The sequence below is a fragment of the Cornus florida genome, unplaced genomic scaffold (assembly GCF_030987335.1).
Source record: "Cornus florida cultivar Cherokee Brave unplaced genomic scaffold, ASM3098733v1 CherokeeBrave_3.0.0_Hap2_scaffold_189, whole genome shotgun sequence".
Classification (NCBI taxonomy): domain Eukaryota; kingdom Viridiplantae; phylum Streptophyta; class Magnoliopsida; order Cornales; family Cornaceae; genus Cornus; species Cornus florida.
In genome coordinates this window covers 18,389-30,708 of record NW_026775681.1, presented here as the reverse complement: position 1 = coordinate 30,708, position 12,320 = coordinate 18,389, and the positions used below count along the sequence as shown (strand labels likewise).

The window sequence follows — 12,320 nt, the reverse complement described above, 5'->3', positions numbered from 1 at the left end:
ACGGGGCGAGCTAGACAAGCTGGAGCTGGACACCCACCCACAAGGGCGGAGCACGGCGGCGGAAAGAGACAGAATAGAACTCCAATTTTTGGATAGCGTTAGGGAGGATCTTATCAAACGGGGGGCCGGCTCTCCGTATATGAATAAAATTCTTGTTGGGCCAAATCCTGAGAAAAGCTATCAAGCGCTGTTTGATGAGCCTTCGTAGTATACCTGACAAATCGGGAGGTGTAGCCGCAATAGCACCAGTTTTTAAGGGGGCAGGATGAATAGAAGACGGAGAGGGGGGTAAGATTGAAGATACTATAGCAGTTTTTTTCTTTGTCGAATTAGCCCATTCAACGAGAGAATTCCGAATTACACCTATCATTTACGAGTGAGTATTACACCAAGAATTTACAAGCTTATGAGTTTGAGAGTTGGCAAGGCACAGGGTGCCATTGAAGAGGAAGTTCAGGATGCTCTATCTGATCCTAAGGTAGGGGCTCTTCCTTGGATGTCTCATTTCATCGGGTTCGGCCAAGCCAACGACTTTCTGCAAAAGGCGGATTGGCGCATTCCATTCAGTCACTACCCCGCCCGGATGCTCTCACCCCTACGCTTTTGGGCGAGACATGAAGGTAGCGCGTAGCGTGTCCGTCTCATCTAGGTTCACCAGGTCCATTGACTTTCATGATTATGAATTACCTACCACTTATTTAGCTCTTAGCTCGAGGGCGATGCCCACTATGATCTTTTCCCAGAATCTCTTCCATGGGCAGGTATGATACTAACACCGAGACTTCCGCATCCGAAAAACAAGAGCAGACGCACGTATCCTCCGGTCTTTCACACCCCCTATCTCTCACGCATTCTTCTTTCCTACGTGAATGAAGGGCGACTCAGTCTGGTAGTTGCCCGCATGTCCAGATCAGCTGTAGGCTCGGAAAGCCTAAATAAAGAAAGACGGAGCTAAAGAGTGACTGAGTTCCTCAGCTCACCTTGAAAACGGGAAAATTCCAAGATCCGGTAGATCCACTATTAATATTAAGGCAGCTGGGTAAATGGAATTCCTTCCATGGACAGTCTGGAGCAAAGGATGTTGGATCCCTTTTGCCCATGTCGTGTCTATTATTCGTCCGCCTTCGCCCTCTACATTCAAATACAGGTTGGTCATAGGCGGTGTTGCTAGCATTGGCCATGACAGACAGAATAGCTATGAGTCGTTTTTCGTCTATCAGTCATACTTTCTCTCGTATCGGGCCTGGGACCCCGTATTTCGCTTCTTCAAGCTTGTCTTCCACGAGAACTAGTAGCGAGCGGATTTCTACTTATACGGGCAGTGGGAGGGTAGGCCTGTTTCTCCATTCCCCATCGGCGTGGCGGGACAGCGAGTGAAGAGGGCTTTGTCCAATATGTTTAAATGAGACCTTTTGATATAGGAAGTCGATCGCGATTTCAGACATCAAAGTGGATGAATCGGTACCAGTAAGCGTTTCAACTGAATCGGTGTGATTGGCTAAGGTAGATGGGAGAAGTAGCACAAAAAGAGGGAGTCCACACACACACACTTCGCTTGACAACGCTGGGCACTTCCATTCCACAGCAATCAATGCCCTTTATGAAGGAAAATCTATATGGGATTTCTCACTGAATTGAACAGTTTTTTTGAGCTTTCGGTCCTTTTTTAAACTGATTACTTTCCTTTCCACCAAGAACTCAACCAAAGAGACCCCTATAGCATAATGAGAGCGATTCAGTTTCCCTTTTGGATCTATTTTCTTTTTATAATAGTTCGGCACCATATCCATATTCTTACCTTTCTTCTTTGCCCTTTGTACTGTTTCGAAGCGTACAAAGTAATCAAGCTTCTCGATCATATAAGAGACTTTCACGGCGCAGAATTCTTTTAGCGGGTGGAAAAAAACCCCAAGAGAAAAAATAAGGACTGCCTCCAGCGTATATTGATCAAATAAATTAAGAAACTCTAAATCCAAGTCCGACAGGCCACACTTTTCTTGCTTTAGATAATCCTTTGCAGGAAGAAGATCTTTTCCTATCAACAGTTTGAACAATTGTGGATAACTACTTAATATTTGAGGTTCGTTAAAATGAAGTGTCATATCCTCTATTTCCATTTGTAGGTCATATAACTCCTGTGGGCTTATGTTTCTATAATCAAATTTATTCGAATTCAACAATTTTAAAACAACATTTTTGTTATTTTTAAAATTCTCATATGTTGCATTACTATCCAGAGTTTCTTCAAGCTTCATGTCAAAACGTTTCCAAAACAAAGAAAGAGTCTTTTCCTTTCTTTCATCATTTCCAGCAGAATCAACATTAACAGGTTGTCCAACATCATCAATGCCATGAATATCATCACCACTTGAAACATATCCATTCGAAGAATAATATCGCACAAATATAACGAAGAAAAGTCTTTTACGTTTGGCATCCATTAGCAGATTTATCGCTCTGCAAGGCGGTTGCATGTACAAGGTGGTCATCATTTCAAATATATTTGTTATTACACTCAAAAGGCACGGCGAGTAGGAAGGATCACAGCTTGCCACCATCAAATCCATATGTTGAATATGGTTGTTGGGGCTAAGCTAAGCATAAGTGATGAATTAGGAGATCTCCTGAAATAGAACCCCTTGCCTTACCCAGGATGAGAAAACTCATCCCTAACTCTATAGGCGCTGAGCTATTAACTATGAAGTCATTAGTCTCAGAGCAGAGTGATTCCGGCTGTTGGGATTTCTGGGGTTTATTCCCACTGAAAATGTGGCATGATGGAAGATTTGACATCCTTTGTGTATTGCTGTTTATATGCATTCTAAACAGGCTCGGGATACTTCCATGTCCACATTACTTTACTGCACACGGTCATCAAAAGAGTCGTGTGGCAAATGATCGCCACCTCAGGGAGACTAGGATGACAGAGAGAAAAGGCATAGGCGCAATTGAGAAAGTCAGATCCCTTCGACCACACAGGGCGAGAGAGGCGACTGGACGCAGGTTCCTTCTTCTTCATGGCGGTTTCTTAGCCAAAGGCGTTTGACCCTGGCCTTTCTTGGCTTTCTTATGCGGTTGGTCGTAAAAAGTAGGAGGCTCGACCGGCTCTGTGGATTTAGGGCTACCCATTTTTTCTTCAGTAAGAAGAGCCTTGGCTTTCATCTCTTCTCTTAGTTGCTGAAGTTCCTCCTCAAGACTAGCAATAATCTTAGAATTCTGATCCTTTTCTTGACTTAGATTCTCACTAAGATTAGCAATCTGATGCTGATATTCGATCTCTTTCTTTTGAAACTCAGATTTGAGCATCTTCAATTCGAGTTTTAGCACCTCGCTCTCTTGCCCACCTAAATCTATTACATGTTTTGGTTTTGTGTCAATCCAAGCACCGTTTTCATCAAATACCGGTTCCCTTTTGGTGCCTATTTTGCTACCTAGACTGACTTGGTATTTCTTTATTGCGATATTAAGCGTGTGCCAATCTACCCGGAAGTGGGATTCGACTGTTATATTCTGCGTTCGGGCCAGATCCGCGAATTGCCCCTCAAACCAGCCGCGATTGACCATTTTTTTAGCCGGACCCTTGTGCCTGATTACGTCGCCTGACTCTTCCGTTTCTAGGGAATAGCTCTTAGGCGCTAAGAAGTGCCCTTTCTTTACTTTGTGCTCTATCTTCAGCTTGCCCAATTCAAGATTTGATACTTCTTCGTCGGGCAGAGGATTGCCTAAAATTGCTGAGTCAGTATCAGTATAATAGCAGTCCTCGCGCGAAATGTACTTGTACATGTGGATACGGGAGCAAGCACTAATAGCAGCAGACAATTGAACCGCCGATATCTTGGGTGGAATCCACTCCGAGTCAGGGGCGTTGGCGGCATTGCTGACATAATTGACTATATAGTAATGGTCCCCCAGGCGATCCCCAAAGATGAAATTATCCTTCTTGATCCAATACTCATACTGGTTACGATTGCATACCACGGTTGTTGTACACTTCGGATTTATGCCGAATCTCGGCCATATAGTGAGTTCATCAGTATTTTGTAGCCAAAAGACATTGCTTCATCGCCCTTTTTCTTTGCTTCTTTGCGTTTCCCGAAGATCGATGAGACAAAGCCTTCAAAGGGACTGGGCTTCTTATTAAACAAATAGCCGCGCAGTGGTACAATTGTGTAACCCAACTCACGTGCATAAATTAGCTCTTCGCTATAGTAGACACCTACGAATTTTCCTGTTGGAAAGAGCAAAGTCTCATTCTCATCGCGATATGGCAAGAAAGGGCGCTTAATGGTAGGGGGGCACACTACATAAGCTTCTATAAATCCGTACAAGGTTGACAACTCACGGCCTTCTAAATTACCATGCCAGACAGGCTTACCACCTGGCATATCATAGGTTTTCATAATGAAAGGGTATAAAGAATTGACATCATAGTAGTACAAGTCCTCACCATAGGGAATATATGTATCAGCATGGCCACCATAGTAGCCGCGTCTGATGAAAGCATCCTCGTTCCGACTTGGGATATGTATAGGCCAGCTCTCCGGATCATAGTATGAAATGCGAAAAATGTTCATAGCTAGGGCTGATAAAGTTAAGCACCCCAATATATCAACCTTATATTGAGTCCAATAAATTTCTTGAGCACTTGCCATTATACCGCCTAATAGTCGAATATCCTGCGTCATATACTTCAGCAATTGAGGGCCCATAGGAAGCAGATGAGACACTTGCAAGTCTGCAGGGGCTATTGGGATTGAGCCTTTAGGTCCTAATTGTGGACATAAAGTCTCCGCTAATGTAGCAAGACTACTTGGAAGAAGCAAGTATGAATCTCTGAGCCGGAAGAGAAGTTTACCCTCCTGATATACAGCTAGCTCATATAGTCGCGAGTTGCGCATAAGGGGCTCGATCGTGTACTTATTCCCAAGAGACACGTAATACTGCATAAGGAGAATCCCATCGAATCCTAAATTATGAAAATATACCCTTTGAATCTTTCTACTTCTAGCAACCACGGCTAAGCGACCAAGAAAGCTGAACAGCATTTGACGACTGCGGTCTTTAAATTCAGACATAATAAGCAGATGGTCCTCACTATAAAAGGTTTCAAAGGCATGTGCAGGCTTGGCTCCAACATCTTCACCCGGCTGCACAACTAGAAACCCGGCTGCATAAGGGACATGCGCATTATCGATCATAACAGTTTCCGTATCCGCGACAATGAAAGCATGACGTTTCTTACTCTTAGGTTTCAATCCTGGGATATGTGAAGGATAACCTTCCTTACGGACCATGCGTTTCGCTTTGGGGGGGGATTACCACTTGATTTGACATCATTCAGTAATTGCCACAGTTTTGTATCATCAATTAGATCGGAAGTCAAAGAGATGTCTTTAGCTTTTGACTGCTTACCGCTCAGATAAACTCTTATGAAGAGGCCTGATAGATGAGATTTTCCATAATCTTCGGCTTTTTTCATAATCAACTTCAAAATATTAGTATATAAACCAAAGGTAGGTGCAGCAGTCCCGTGAGAGTCAAGTAAAGAGAATGCACTACCTACCGTATAGGAAACATCACCTGTAGGTATTTTCATTCTATAGCCAATAGTGCATTTAGCATAATCAAAATGACAAGAATAAGCATATTTAAGTAACAAACACATAACAGCCAAGGCAATGACGTCAATGTCTGAACATTGTAAATAAGGCTCTTTAAAGTCATATTGAGCAATTATCAGTCCCTCATAAGGTTCACTGCTACTTTCCCGATCTATTACACTCCTTAACACACTCAAATGGTAATAGAAAACCTCTTTTGAATAATAGCCAACAGGTGAATCAGCTATTTTCTCTTCTTCCTTCTTCTCTTCCTTAGCTATTTTCTCATCTGATTTAGCTTTAGCATCTGATTTAGCTTTAGAATTCTCATGAAATTGATTCAAATCAAACACTTCGTCAGAGTCAGAGGATGAAGAATCTGAAGATTCAGCAGAGGATGAAGAATCTGAACAATACAACTTGTAGGCATTATAAGAATATGATGGAACTGAAGGAACTAAGCAATACGATGATAGCTGGAGTAGAATAACACAGAGAAGAATAAACTACTAAGCAATAATGTGACATTTGTTGTAAAGGTATGTCACCAAACCTACTAAGTTGAGAAGATGAATTAATTTGGGGGTTATATATTGATATTTGAAAGGGGGGGAGGGATATGGTATACTACTTCTTTCCTATGGCAACTAGTTAGAGTTATGGCGTATGTGTCTAACTTATAGCTATAATATAGCAGTTTTCACTAGTTAGTCAGACATAGCACATAGGTACTTAGTCTCTTCTATACATACCACAATATTTAAGAGCTTTTTCCTTACATAACTACAGTTTATGCAGAGAACTACTTAACAGCCTTTCCCCGTATACATGGATTTATGCTCTATGGTAGATAGAGTTTATAAATTTTTATATCACCTCTCAACACATAGTACTAGTCACAGTTGTGTAGTCCTTGGAGAGAGTTCAGGCTTATGGGTTACTTTGTGAAGTAGTTCCTCTTATTTTGTTTTATATTTTGCTATAAAATATTTATTAATCAATTATATGGTGTACTTACATATTTTATATTTTTTTTCATATCCTTTAGAGTAACATTTTATATTTTGTTATTTTGTTATATATATTTTATAATAGTATATAAATATGTGTATATATATATCTCCTGAAGAGTATGATTTAACATAGGGGTATTTTATGAATACTTTCATATAGGGGTATTTCTTTTTCATAAATGATGCCATTCCCGACTCGCGAAGTGAAGCTCAATCTCTATTCATTAGGTTCAGCGCTAAGATGTAGAACTGACTCGTATATGGGTCAAGAAATCTTCCATCTGTCATTCTCTTTTTGATATAGCAATCCTTCTTAGTGCGAAATGACTCTACAGACTATGTAGGGGAATGCACTATAGGGAGGTCTCAACGAGCCTCATTCTCATACGCACAAATACTAAGTCAAAGTCTTGATTTACCGATGTCATATTATGGGGCTTAGGAATTAGAGACTGCTTGACTTGATGGTACCGGGACCGATGAGTTCGATTGGTGATGGAAAAGCCGCCAGCTTACTAGAAATTGGACTACTAGTAACGTGTAGGGACCAAGTGTCACCATAAGAGGTTTTTCCGTCATTCTGCTTTTCCTTCTGCCCTTGAAAACAAGAGTCGACTTGTATGTGTGACGCATATAGTGAGAAGTTACAATCCATCACTGAAAGAGACCGAAAATGCGGGCAGAGAGTTTCCATCAGCGCTAATTCACCTATTCAGTATATAAACAATTCTAAGTCAACCATCTCTCGAACTGGGAACAACCGAAACCACTTCCATTGGAAGATTCCGCCGGTTGTTCACTACCCCAAGCACATAACCTTAGGGTTTTTCACTATTCGAATTTCGAAAACCTTTCTCGGGTTGGGGCTTACTCTGCTTAGCTCTTGGCTTCTTCCTGGGCAGTTTCAAGCAAAGCAAATATTGAGTTCTTGACTCCGGAGCCTTATCTATTGGCTTAAGCAGCTTCTCGTCTGCTGTCTCGTTTGGAGTTCGTCGAGAGTAAGACAAGAGAAGAGTTTGGCACCTCCCATCATTAGTGAAAGAAGGAATCAATCAGAGCGGGACCTAGCGCAAAAAGTAGCTTCGCTGGCTATGATAGTGCGCTTTAACGCACGTAAGCTTCCTCTTTCTTTAAGGGATCCCAAGCTTGAACCGAAGTCACTCCTTGTAATATCCTATCATAGATCAAGAAAGTCAGTGCCTGACCGTACCTGTATGGATGTCCCCAACAACTCAAATTGTTAATTCATTTTCAGTAAAGGCTACGAGCTAAAAACAACTCATCTTGTAAGCCAAAAACAACCATCTGAGCTGTTTCGAATTCTTCTACCTGGGTGGGGCTGAGAATCTTGAATTTCATGTACCTATCGGGGGACCCCATTGTGGCTTCAATCCAGAGTTTTGAAGCTGCCATCGAATTCGTTTTTTGGTTCTAGTTTCAGTCTAGCGGTAAGGCTGCCTTGGACAAGTTTGGTTGAGTCAAAAAGCGGAACGCGACCAGGCAAGGGAAAAAGGTCTATGAATAATCTCAGCTGTATTTCGCGATATCGAAAGAGCGCCGATCTGTAAACATACAAGCCAGACGACTCCCTCTATGCATTGGATGCTTCTTTTCTTTATTATGAAGGTCAATGATGGAATTTTGCTAAAAAAGAGAAAAAAGCCTATCTCGTTCTCTTTTCCCAGTTGCATGGTGATTGGGTGGCTCGAATGCCGCCGAAAAGGAAAGCTCGCTCGTAAGTCGACTCTCAGAATTGCTTTTCATTTCATTTCAGTCGATTCTTGCATTTCTTAATCCCTGGTGGTGAGGCAGTATTGGATCGGGTCTTCTCTCTACTCGGCTTTGATGAGGACAATAATGATGGTGACGTCGACGTTGACTCAAGAGGGGAGTCATATTTTATATGACTTCTAACAGCGTTGATGAGTTGCATATTCCTCTGTCAAGTGGGCATAGAGCAAGCCTGGCAATGTTAGGAAATCGAGGTGAAACTCCCACATCATGGCCAATTCTTCTTTGCTTCTTCCCTGCGAGCAATGCTAATGGTGCAGGTAGTGGTTGAGGTACTTTGTTCTTTTCAAAGAGTGAACTTCGTTGCTGATTTAACATATCATATCAGAAAACTTGAACTATTTACATGAGCCCTGTAAACCCTTTCTTTCTCGTGGTACCTGCCTCAGCAACTTGAAGAAGTGATGTGGACTCGTGCTATAAATGCATTCTGAACTTGAATCCTCTTTCTTTATTTCCTTAGATAGAGAGAATTTACATCAGTTCATGAAATGAGCCCCTTATCACAGAGTTGGACCCAAAGAGTACTCAATCTGCTGTTTTTCCAGCTTTTTCACTTCCATAAGTTGGCTACTTTTCTTCTAATGGTTAGGCCTTGAAAACTTCATTTTCTTCTTGTTTAGCTAGGGCGTAGCCAATTGAAGTAGTTCTTCGCCTAGCAGATTAGGATCTTGGATAGCAATTGACTTAGAATAGACCCTTGCAGAAGAGCTCCAGATAGAGCCGATACCTCAACCCGGTGAATGGATTTGGTTAACCTGTTAATACCCAAGAGAACAAAACACTATCGAAAGAGCTCCGCACATCCAGTCTTTTACCCCGCCCCGAGGAGTCAGATTTCTTTTCTGGCGTTGTAGACACGCCAGCTACGGTTCCCCGTTGAAGTCGTTGCACCAGCGGCGAATATAAATATAGCGAGTGTGCTGTGGGAAGCCCCTTTAGCTTATACCATCCGATGCAGCTGTGAGCCGATTCTTTGACTTGCTTTCGAGTACTAGATCTCTGGCAGAAAGCATCATTCGGATCCCAATCTCTCTCAAAAACGAGTTCACAAGATGAGTTGAATTTAGCTCGTAGCGCTTACTGAAAATAGAATAGCAAAATGAGATGATGCTTAGAAGTTCACGTTTGATTCATGTTTTTGGAAAGATTTCTGGTTTGTTCATTTGTTTCCCGATAGAGTGACTTTGAGTTGCGATTTCATTCGAACCTGGACTGTCAACTCAGTGTTATATTGCAAGGCACCACTGCTCTTCTTCCTTGTTATACGAAATATTATTGCAAGACCATAACGAACAATTTTGGCTCATTTGATGAGAAGAATGGGTGAAGTGACTTGATTGCACTCAACTTACGTGAACTCGCTGAATCACACACTCACACTACGAAAGAAAGAGGGAAGCTTGATTAGGGACCGGCAAGTCAAGCAGGAGCCAAGTCCATAGCGTCCGCTAGTCATTAATGCTCTGACCGTGTATACTCTTGCTCATCTGGTACATAAACTCTCCTGATTCCTTCCGCTAGATGAGTCTTCTTTGTGTTTCGACAGTTGCCCAAAGGCGCTTTCCGGAACGCTTTATGCGAATTTGACAGATCAAATAACACAAATAAGAACATTTCCATCGCGAACTGATTCACGTAAAGCTAGCGGTAGACCTAGAAGGTATTTATTGCACAAGCTATCTTATACGAATGAGCAAAATGATGTCACTTTATCGGAACACTTTTGTTAAATGAAACCCTTCCGAGAAAGGAAGTTTGTCAATTTCACTAGTCATTGTCTGAACAAAATTAGAATCTCAAATCAAATCCACCTGCTGCTCTTGGCACCGTGGAAGCGGAGATCAGTGCTTACACACCTAAATTCTCAAAAGTGGCAAAACTCGAGCTATAATATGTTCTTCACCATTTTAAGGAGAACTAGCCTTAAAGCTCGCTACAAGGGGCATAGAAGAGAAGTGTTGTAGGATCGCAAGAACCACACAATCTCGGGCGTTCCATACCGCTGTTCCAGAGCGAAGAAGAATAAGAAGCAGCTGAGAAGCGAAGAATCGCGTTGATGCCGGAAGCAACAAAGGAATGAAGGCTTGGTGAGAATGGCTTGCTTCCTTTAAGCATTCACTGACTTCTATGGGTACCTCTCTATTATATTATGAAGCAGACTCAAGCCAACCAGCTGGAAATAGAGGTGACCCATCAACATCTCTTACAGCCTCGCCTTCTGCAGCTCGTGTTTGTGGATAAATAGTGATTCCTATTTCCCTAGGCCTTTCCGAGTCCAGAGCTCATTCAAACAAAGAAGCGAGTGCGGAGATGTGGGAGTCTTTCTCGTTCCCGAAAGGAAAGTGTTCTTATCCGCTATCTTTCTCCATCTCCAACTGGAAACGGAGGCTTTTATTTGATTGAAAGCCCCCTTTCGAGCAGATTTCTTCACAAAGGATGTCTCCCCAACCCGAACGACGTTTGTAGTGCCTAGTCCCTCGGCAAGAAGGCTTCTCTTTGACGGTTCTAAAACTACCTATGGAGCATGGGATGGGCCCACTCTGCACCCGTTCCTAGGACCTTTGCTTACGCAGAGGCCAGTAAATCTATGGGTCAGTTCTGTAATCTTTCAACCCACAGTCTATAAGTATAGGACTGGTTAATATAGTAATATGATTGCTAACTGACGCTCGTGAACAGCTTGCTCCTTCAGGTAACTCGAGGTAAGTTAGCAGTAGGTAAGGAAAGATCCCTCACTGCACACGTTCTATATAAGGAGATCCTCATTGCGTACCGGAGTTGAGCGCTAGCCAAAAGTGTTTCAAGTCAAGACCTATATTCTTTCTGAGGAGTATTTTCTTCATTCCCTTTCTAAGCATGAATTTGGTTTTGAGAAAGATTCTGGAAGAATGGAAAGAAGACGCTCACTATACGAAATTCCTAAAGTGAACCTTCGATCATGCGGCAACAAGAATTCGAAGGATTCGGGGCTTTTTCAACTACCCCTTGATCCCTACTTTCCATGGAAGTGACTTTTGCCAGTTGATGAAGTTTGAAATTGACTTTTGAAATTGACTATAGTAGTCAAGTAGTACGGGGATGAACTGATCAATCTATCAGTAATGTTAGAAACTCGGTGTGATTGGGCCAAAGAGGCCAGGCCAGATAGTTCAATCGCTACAAAATGAATAATTCCATAAGTGAGGTGAGGTCATAAGACGAGAGCAGCACTATTGGACCAAGCGTCACGGATGAAGATGCCAGTCCGAGGAACTTCTTGCCAGACCCTGTCATCCGTTGTTAACCGTACCATCCCGGAACAAGGAAGCAAGCTAAGCCGACTTGCGGGTTACACAATACGAGTCAGAGGCTAAGTTTAGGTCAAGTGAACCTCCACGAGCAATCCTTATTATTGAGATTTATGAAAAGGCGGAATCTTCCATTCTGCCAGTTTGATTTGATTTTCAATCAGGCTACAAGGCGATGCGATAACGTACAGTTGCTTCGGGGAACGAACGTCACTGACTATATAACCTGTCTCGTGTCCAAACCTTAACTCAAAGTGCTTTTCAGTAGGGACTCTTGGTACTGCTAATTATGAACTTACCGAGCAGGTATCCTTGGCTGCTTTCTCTTACTAACAAGATTCATTCTATGGGGAAACTTCTCCTTCTTGCCTGTACTTGGTCTCCGTTAAGGGCACCCTTCCCTCATTATGATGACTTTCTCCCCTGGGATCTGGATCAATTGCTTGACCTATTCTTGTTTTGTGACCCGAGCCTGTAGTATTGGGTGGGAGAGAATTCGATCTATTCTTGGAAAAGAAAAGTATGCTATTACGAAAGATTCCCATATCATATGTTCATAAGAAATCAAAACCTCGAGTGGACTCTCCTCTTTTGAGTGTCTCGTGTGTCACTGATTTAGGTTCCAA

At 42.3% G+C, this 12,320-nt stretch overlaps 1 protein-coding gene across 1 annotated transcript; it reads right to left on the bottom strand.

Annotated features, from left to right (window-relative positions):
* Positions 1-3,015: 3,015 nt before the first annotated feature.
* LOC132289403 (DNA polymerase-like) lies at positions 3,016-8,026 on the bottom strand. Its single transcript, XM_059789971.1, has 4 exons — positions 7,916-8,026; positions 5,320-6,076; positions 4,005-5,167; positions 3,016-3,957 (listed from the first exon to the last, which is right to left on the bottom strand). Exons 1-4 carry the CDS (start codon positions 8,024-8,026, stop codon positions 3,016-3,018), a joined length of 2,973 nt encoding a protein of 990 aa, XP_059645954.1.
* Between the last annotated feature and the right edge of the window lie 4,294 nt (positions 8,027-12,320).